This window comes from Babylonia areolata, chromosome 23, assembly GCF_041734735.1.
Source record: "Babylonia areolata isolate BAREFJ2019XMU chromosome 23, ASM4173473v1, whole genome shotgun sequence".
NCBI classification, from domain to species: Eukaryota; Metazoa; Mollusca; class Gastropoda; order Neogastropoda; family Buccinidae; genus Babylonia; species Babylonia areolata.
Window position 1 is genome coordinate 25,851,883 of NC_134898.1, and position 10,000 is coordinate 25,861,882.

The 10,000-nt window shown below is 45.5% G+C and overlaps 1 protein-coding gene across 2 annotated transcripts in view; it reads right to left on the bottom strand.

Moving 5' to 3' along the window:
* LOC143297901 (protein still life, isoform SIF type 1-like) overlaps positions 1-10,000 on the bottom strand; it is a 355,426-nt gene that overhangs the window by 30,109 nt on the left and 315,317 nt on the right. For both annotated transcript variants that reach the window (XM_076610448.1, XM_076610447.1), the window contains exons 12-15: positions 8,181-8,363; positions 5,560-5,828; positions 3,741-3,864; positions 1,574-1,756 (exon numbers count right to left, since the gene is read on the bottom strand). In XM_076610448.1, the coding sequence (XP_076466563.1) occupies positions 1,574-1,756; positions 3,741-3,864; positions 5,560-5,828; positions 8,181-8,363 (759 nt within the window). The remainder of the gene's footprint in view (positions 1-1,573; positions 1,757-3,740; positions 3,865-5,559; positions 5,829-8,180; positions 8,364-10,000) is intronic.

The following is a 10,000-nucleotide window of genomic DNA, read 5'->3' on the forward strand; positions in this document are numbered from 1 at the left end:
AGAAGGTCAAGGCGTTCCATTCTGTGCCGCACTGTGCTGGTGTCACCCCAGTGTCTGGTGTCTCTCTCCCCTGCTGGTTGCCAGTTCTTATATTTAGACGGGCGCAACAGCCGAGTGGTTAAAGCGATGGACTTTCAATCTGAGGGTCCCGGGTTCGAATCTCGGTGACGGCGCCTGGCGGGTAAAGGGTGGAGATTTTTTCCGATCTCCCAGGACAACATATATGCAGACCTGCTAGTGCCTGAACCCCCTCCGTGTGTATACGAACGCAGGAGATCAAATACGTATGTTAAAGATCCTGTAATCCATGTCAGTGTTCGGTGGGTTATGGAGACACGAAAAAAACCCAGCATGCATGAACCACGACAGAGTCATCGGCTAATCGCTGTTGGGCGTGTAACGGAGAGAAAGAAACAAACAGCCACTCCATTAGTCCAGCTATGACGTTGTTTTCTCCACCTCTTCGAGGCTGCCATCAAGTTTGGTCTGTGAGTGGAGTGTCGACAGGCCACACATTTTGCCTTGCCTTGTTTGTACAGGGGGGAAGGGGGGGGAGACAGTTTTGGGGAATGCGTTCCGCTATCTGGTCTTCCTGTCTAAAGGGGGTAGGTCGGAGATGGCACCAGGTAAAAAAAAGTTTTCTGCACATGTGATTGTTCAGTCTGATTTGTCCAGTGCGAAGTCTCATCAGTGACACTTTGCTGTCTGTGCAACGTGTGGTAGGCATCCATTATTGTTGTGGGTGCCGCAAGTGTCCTGATGATAGACTTCATCTCGGTTCATCCTCTCTTTCTTCGGCCCACACATGTCCCAGCCAGTGGGCATGTCGTTTGCAGATGATGCTTGACACGACAGGCCCCCCCATGCCCCCCTCCCCCCAACCCCCCCCCAAAAAAAAACATAACAAAACAAAAACAACAACAACAAAAAACTACAATTTTTTATATAACATATGAAACCGTTCTCCTCCGCAAAATTACAAGTTTGAATGAATCTGCTAAGTTTTAAACAGTGCCCGTTCGCCTGCATTTCTTGCAGGCGAACGGGCACTGTTTAAAACTTACAAGTTACAAAACATGATTACAAATTTTGGGCTTAAATAGGGCCTAAATACCGGGTAATAGGGCCCACATGAAGGGCCTACACATCGGGTAATAGGGCCTACATATCGGGTAATAGGGCCTATTTATCGGGTAATAGGGCCTAAATACCGGGTAATAGGGCCCACATGAAGGGCCTACACATCGGGTAATAGGGCCTACATATCGGGTAATAGGGCCTACATACCTGGTGATACGGCCCACATACCTGGTGATACGGCCAACACGAAAGGCCTATATTTCGGGTAATGGGCCCTACATACCGCGTAATAGGTCCTACATATTGGGTAACAGGGCCTATGCAGCGGGTACCAAACTAAAGCTTAAAACAAAACGACACAGGACAGGACTCCCCAAAGAGAAACCTACATGGCTCGGCTTTGGAACACTAAGAACCAACATAAAAAGCCCCACAGAACACAGCATATAACAGACGTAACAGACTAGAAGGAAGAAGAAGAGTGTCCCCTGACCAGCTTCTTGACAATGTCGTGGCGGTCCGGGATGACGAACTTGTCGTCCGTGGACCCCATGGGCTTGATTCTGACGTAGTGGTCACGTGGGTTCAGCTGCCGCTTGGTGCACGTGCTCTCCAGCAGGTCGCGCACACTGGTGCCCTTGTCTACTCCGATCAGCATGGTCTGGAAGTTGTAGCACTGCCACACGGACAATGATGATGATGATGATGATGGTGATGACAGTAACACTAATAACAACAACGACAGGAGTATTAACAACAATAGGAATAATAATGACAACCACAACAACAATACTAATACTAATAACATTGACGGGCGCAATAGCCGAGTGGTTAAAGCGTTGGACTTTCAATCTGAGGGTTCGGGGTTCGAATCTCGGTAACGGCGCCTGGTGGGTAGAGATTTTTACCGATCTCCCAGGTCAACATATTTTGCAGACCTGCTTGTGCCTGAACCCCGTTCGTGTGTATATGCAAGCAGAAGATTAAATACACACATCAAAGATCCTGTAATCCATGTCAGCGTTCGGTGGGTTATGGAAACAAGAACATACATAGCATGCACACTCCCCAGAAACGGAGTATGGCTGCCTACATGGCGGGGTAAAAACGATTGTACACGTAAAAGCCAACTCGTGTATATACGAGTGAATGTGGGAGTTGCAGTTCACGAACGAATAATAATATACACGTGTGGACACCCAAGTATGTTCCAGAGCATACACACAAAGCAAAAAACAAAACAAAAACAAACAAACAAACAAATAATACAAAGTAAAGCAAAACAAAACGCATATATTATTGACACATAAACACACACACACACACATTCATACACATGCACAAACATAATCATACATGCACTCACTAACACACATATGTATATATATATATCTTCACAAATGCACGCCCATTCGCACACACACACACACACATGCATATACTTAGTCAGACAGACAGGCGTCTAGACAGACGCACACACACACACACCACATACCAAAATCACATAGTAAAAAGACGTTAAAAAAAAGAACATACAACATACATTAACATGCATAAAAACGGGCACACATCTACGCATGGAAACACGCATGGGCATGCATTCTTACGCGCGCGCACACACACACACACACACACTTTGATAAATATAAGCCATACCGTATAGCCTGGAAACAGGAAATCCTTGAAAAAAAAAAACCAAATCAGTATCAGTAGCTCAAGGAGGCGTCACAGCGTTCGGACAAATCCATATACGCTACACCACATCTGCCAAGCAGATGCCTGACCAGCAGCATAACCAAACGCACTTAGTCAGGCCTTGAGAAAAAAGAAAGAAAGAAAAAAGAAAGATAACTGAACAAATAAAGAAGTAAATGAATATCTAAATATGAAAAACGATACTACTACTACTACTACTGCTACTACTACTACTACTACTAAAAAAATAATAAAAAAGAGAGACAATAACGATAAATAAACAAATAAGCTAATAAATGTAAACAGACAGACACACACACAACAAAAAACAACAAGACCTTACCTGGTTGTTGGGTAAGGTGATGACCTACCTGGTTGTTGGGCAAGGTGATGACCTGAGGTGACCTATCTGGTTGTTGGGCAAGGTGATAACCTACCTTGTTGTTGGGCAAGGTCATGATCTGAGGTGAACTATCTGGTTGTTGGGCAAGGTGATGACCTACCTGGTTGTTGGGCAAGGTGATGACCTGAGGTGACCTATCTGGTTGTTGGGCAAGGTGATGACCTACCTGGTTGTTGGGCAAGGTGATGACCTGAGGTGACCTATCTGGTTGTTGGGCAAGGTGATGACCTGAGGTGACCTATCTGGTTGTTGGGCAAGGTGATGACCTGAGGTGACCTATCTGGTTGTTAGGCAAGGTGATGACCTACCTGGCTGTTGGTCAAGGTGATGACCTGAGGTGACCTATCTGGTTGTTGGGCAAGGTGATGACCTGAGGTGATGACCTACCTGTTGTTGGGCAAGGTGATGACCTATCTGGTTGTTGGGCAAGGTGATGACCTGAGGTGACCTATCTGGTTGTTAGGCAAGGTGATGACCTACCTGGCTGTTGGTCAAGGTGATGACCTAAGATGATGACCTACCTGGTTGTTGGGCAAGGTGATGACCTAAGGTGATGACCTACCTGGTTGTTGGGCAAGGTGACCCGTGACAGACTCTCCTGGGCCAGGGTGTGCTCGGTGGTGGATCGCTCCAGGAGGTTCTCCACAGACTCGTGGGCTCTCAGCACGTTGGTCCGGTAAAGACCCCTGCAACTCACACACAGTCACGTCATCATAATTCAAAAAATGGAAAAAAACCGATATAGATAACAAGAACACCAACAACAAAAATAATAACAAGAACAAGAACACCAGCAACACCACCACCACCACCACCACCACCACCAACAACAACAATAATAATAATAATAATACTCAGAAGAAGTAGAAGAAGAGGGACAACCCTTTTGTTGCCATGGGTTCTTTTACGTGTGCTAAGTGCATGCTTCACATGGGACCTCAGTTTATCGTCTAATCCGAATGACTAGCGTCCAAACCACCACTGAAGGTCTAGTGGAAGGGGAGAAAATACTGACCACTGTGGGATTCGAACCAGTGCACTCAGATTCTCTCGCTTCCAAGGCGGATAAGTTACCACTAGGCCAACATTCCACACAATAAAAATAATGATGATAGTAATAATACTAATGACAATAATAATGATGGTATCATCATCATCACAATAATATGAATGATATAATAATAGTGGGTATTCATCATGCGCTCCACATCTTTAGAACAGGTTCCCACAGTAGAGCACCAACAACGTTAACATGTAGGGAAAATGGTTACAAGAGTTAAAGATACAGGGCACTATAAACTAAACTTACAAGCAAGACATATGAAATGTGTAAATGACAAAAAAACAACGAGAGAAAAAAAACACACTCGCGAGCGCAGTCACACACACACACACACACACACACACACACACACACACACACATACACAAGAGCAAACACAAACCTATATTCCAAGCATTATATCCAGTCGTACACTCACACCCCCCTCCCCCATGGCCCACACCCCATTCCATTACCCACCCCCTACCCCCACGGAAAAACAACAACAAACAAACAAAAAACGAACTCAAACACCCCCTACATTTCATGATGCCAGACCATAAAATTATCTTCACTCACTCCTTTCCACTCACCATCCCCTCCACACACTTTGATGATGCTGATGATGATGATGATGATCACAACAACAGCAACAACAACAACAATAAAGACAATGAGGATGATGAGGACGACGATGATGATGACAATCACAACAACTACAACAGCAACAACAATAAAGACAATGACGATGATGATGATTACGATGACGCCAATCACAACAACAACAGTAGCAACAGCAATAAAAACAAAATGATGATGACAATGATGACTGTGTGTGTGCGCGCGCGCTCGTATGTGTGTGTGTGTGTGTGTGTGTGTGTGTGTGTGTGTGTGTGTGTGTGTGTGTGTGTGTGAGTGTCTGTGTGTGTGTGCATTTTATTTTAGTTATAATTACCATTTATTTGTTGAATGTTTCTCATTTGTAAAATATTGTTGTGTAATACCCTATTATCTTAACGTGCGTAGGTGTGCCTGTGTGTGTGGAGGGTGGGAGAGGGGGGGTCTAGGGGGGGGGGGGGGGCTTGGGGTGGTGGTGGGTGGTGGTGGTGGTGGTGGTGGCTTGTTTTAGTCTGTTGTCAGCGATTGGAAAACCTTATTTGACTAGTTTTAATCTCTTTTTATGTTGCGCATGATAATTTTTATGTTGGTGTTTACAACGAGCCTGTGATAGCACGGGTTAATTTCCAAGTGGATTAATAAAGTGTTTTTGATTTGATTTGATGATGATGACGACGACGACGATGACGATGACGATGATGATCCTCCTAAAGGAACTCACTCCGAACTGACGCTGTTGTTCAGTGTCCCTGTAGGGGTGCGCGAGCGGGGCTTGGAGGTGTGGGCGTGGCCGTGCGCGTGCTGGTGGGCGTGGTCGGCGCGTGGCGACAGCATGCCTCCCTTGTGAGAGGTGGCCCCCCGGCCCATCAGGTTGGGCGGCAGCACGAGCGGCTTGCGCGCGCTGACCAGGGCGTGGAAGGAGGTGACGGTGAAGATGCCCAGGCGGCCCAGCGTCGTCTTGGTGGCCTTGCAGGCGCTGGCCAGTAGCACCTGCCGACCCCAACCCAATCAACCAACCAACCCAATCAACCAACCAATCAACCAACCAACCCAATCAACCAACCAACCCAATCAATCCAACCAACCCAATCAACCAACCAACCCAATCAATCCAACCAACCCAATCAACCCAACCAACCAACCAACCAACCCAATCAACCCAACCAACCAATCAACTCAACCAACCCAATCAACCAACCAACCCAATCAATCATTCAGTTTCTCAAAGGAGGCGTCACTGTCGCTGTGTTCGGACACACCCAATATACGCTACACCACTGATAGCAGCTAAACCCAACGTGCTTAGTCAGGCCTAGAGTGCTTTCATATATGCAATATATATATATATATATATATATTTGTGTACCTGTCAGATTAGATTTCTTCCGCTGAAATGTGCCAGAAAACAAACCTTTTGTTGCCGAGGGTTCTTTTCCAGTGCGACAAGTGCGTGCTTCACACGGGGCATCGGTTAATCGTCTCATCCGCATCAAAATGACAGACGCTCAGTTTGATATTCCTGTCAAACTTGGCTTGGGAGGGGATTCGAACCCTGACCCTCACGGTCACTGTACTGGCAGATGAACGTCATAATCATTCTGCTACTTGACCTCTCCCCGCACTACCTCCCCCCAAAAAAAAATACAACACAAAACAAACAAACAAACAAACAAAAATAAACAAACAAAAAACAACAGAAAAACAAAAACCGTAACATGTGTAATCTTCAAAGCACCAGAAACACCTGCGATCATCAACCCTTCAGTATCACAGTAACAACAACACATCGGTAACATCAGTCCATCAACATCGATTTAATCACTAATCTAACACGTTATCGTGATTCATGAGCAACATCCGACATGATCAACCCACCTGCGACACATTATTGATCACTCTGTAACGATTTAAAGACCAGTCAATATACACTGTAATTCAGGTTCGTATGGGAATCGAAACCGCGAACAATGGATTTCCAGTCTGGTGTATCACCAGCGCCCTAAACTATTGCACCTGTTTATAACGGAAATTTTTCACGTATTTTGCAATGGGGGGCATGTGGGAAATGACATACTGCGTGAAGTGGATCCTTCTTTCTAGACAAGAAACTGGCACAATACAACACGAAATGACCCATAATATGAATTCGAACCTGCACTTGTCGTCCAAAGCCGCCATGTCTTTGTTTACATTATCATGGTTTGCAGGACCGAAGAACGGAAAAGGCAAGATGGCGGCTTGCTAGTTCAGTGAAATTAATCTGCATCAAAACTAAGTAAAACAACGTTTAAAATAAGAGTCGAAAACCACTGACAATGGGTTACAGCATCTATTAACGGTAATATCGTTTCATCAATTGACAAAAAAAATTGAAAAAAAAAGAAAAAAAAAAAGGTCCCAGATTTCAGGACGCTAAAACAGGACTTTACCCTACTAGGTCACCACTCCACCGACATGAAAAAAACAAAACAAAAAAACCTCCAACAAACAACCGTAAAGTTCGGTTCGGTTACTCAGGGAGGCGTCACAGCGTTCGGACAAATCCATAATCATACGCTGCACCACATCACCTTACCAGCAGCGTAATCCAACGCACATTGCCAAACCTTGAAAAAACAAATCTGCTAAACAGATGCCTGACCAGCAGCATAACCCAACGTGCTTAGTCAGGCCTCGAGAAAAGCAAAACAAAACCCTCAACAACCCACCCCACCCCCTAAATCCCCTCCCCAACCCCTCGCCCCGAAGCAGGCAGTGGGAATAGTTTACCTTGGGGTTGGGCAGCGTATCACAGCGTTTGCACAAATCCATGTATGCTACACCAAATCTGCTAAGCAGACCCCTGACAAGCAGCATAACCCAACACACGCTCAGTCAGGCCTTGAGAAAAAAAAAATCTGTACAGCAGTGAACAGGAAGAAGCGGGCAGTGGGAGTACTTTCGTGTGCGCACACACGCAGATGATCAAATACGCACGTTAAAGATCCAGTAATCCATGTCGGCGTTTGGTGGCTTATGGAAACAAGAACATATCCAGCATCCACATCTCCGGAAACGGAGTATGGCTGCCTACATGGCGGGTTAAATAAAATAAAAAAAACCCAACCCGAAAAACCACAAAAAATCCGGTCATACGCGTAAAATGTTGCATGCCTGTATGAGCACATGTGACTGAAACCTGATTGAATGACACAGGAAACGAGTGATGAGCGCCCAAATGGCAGCCGTCGGTCGGCTCTGTTGTGCAAATGACTATATTTGTAAAGCGCTTAGAGCTTGGTCTCTGACCGAGGATAGGCACTGTATAAGTATCCATGTCATCATCATCATCATCATCATCACCTTTGGGTTGGGCAGTTCGGTGCCCTGCAGTGAGGCGATGTAGCAGCGGAAGCGGTACTGGTCGATGTACAGCTTCTCCAGGTTCTCCTCCCACTGGGCGATCTGCTTGACGATGGCCAGCCGACTGCGGGGGTCCGTCACCACCGTCATCTGCAGCTCCGCCATCTTGCGCATCTTCACATCCTGTCACGTGACACACACACACACAAGGGAATTATGGGATGGATCCGCGATGGCAGTAATGGTGGTGGTGATGGTGGTGACGCCGGTCAAGTGAATGAAGTATGTCGCTCTTCTTCTTGTTGTCAGCGATAGCAATAGGAGTTGCTAACAAGAATAGGAACAAGTGTGTATCTTACGAATATCAAAAAAGTTTTATTGTTCTAACTTTTAATCATAGTCGCAATTCTAACTTTGTTGACTTCTCAACTGTTGGCATTATGTCTTGAAAAATTACATCTTATTACCTGAACGTTTTTCTCTTGAACATGACTGGTGTGTTTTGGTAGTCGAGGAATGGTGTACGAGCTAATCATTTTTCTTTTTTTTTTCACTTATGTCATAGAATGATATATTTTTCATACCTGAATGTTTGTCTTTTACATGATGATTGGTGTGAGTGTGTGGTGGTCAGGGATGGTTGTACCACTCATTCATGTTTTTACGCCGCTTACTCATCTGTTGACGAGCATTCGAACTATCCTGATGGACATTTTTTTCTCGCTTTTTCAGGTGTTTGATGGAGACAATAACCTGTTTTGAATTTGTCCGGGGTGTGGTGACAACAGTGTAAAGGCGACAGTGTAAATCAGGTGGCGACAGCACAGACATGTGGCGACAGTGTAATATGTGGCGACAGCACAGACATGTGGCGACAGTGTAATATGTGGTGACAACACATACATGTGGCGACAGTGTAATATGTGGTGACAGTGTAATATGTGGTGACAGTACAGACATGTGGCGACAGTGTAATATGTGGTGACAGCACATACATGTGGCGACAGTGTAATATGTGGCGACAGCACAGACATGTGGCGACAGTGTAATATGTGGCGACAGTGTAATATGTGGCGACAGCACAGACATGTGGCGACAGTGTAATATGTGGCGACAGTGTAATATGTGGCGACAGTACAGACATGTGGCGACAGTGTAATATGTGGCGACAGCACAGACATGTGGCGACAGTGTAATATGTGGTGACAGCACAGACATGTGGCGACAGTGTAATATGTGGCGACAGCACAGACATATGGCGACAGTGTAATATGTGGCGACAGCACAGACATGTGGCGACAGTGTAATATGTGGGGACAGCATATACATGTGGCGACAGTGTAATATGTGGTGACAACACATACATGTGGCGACAGTGTAATATGTGGTGACAGTGTAATATGTGGCGACAGTACAGACATGTGGCGACAGTGTAATATGTGGCGACAGCATATACATGTGGCGACAGTGTAATATGTGGTGACAACACATACATGTGGCGACAGTGTAATATGTGGCGACAGCACAGACATGTGGCGACAGTGTAATATGTGGCGACAGTACAGATATGTGGCGACAGTGCAATATGTGGGGACAGTGTATAGTATGTGGGGATAGTGTATATTATGTGGGGACAGTGGATATTATGTGGGGACAGTGTATATTATGTGGCGATAGTGTATATTATGTGGGGATAGTGCATGTTATGTGGCGACAGTGTATATTATGTGGGGATAGTGTATATTATGTGGGGATAGTGTATATTATGTGGGGACAGTGTATATTATGTGGGGACAGTGTATATTATGTGGGGACAGTAT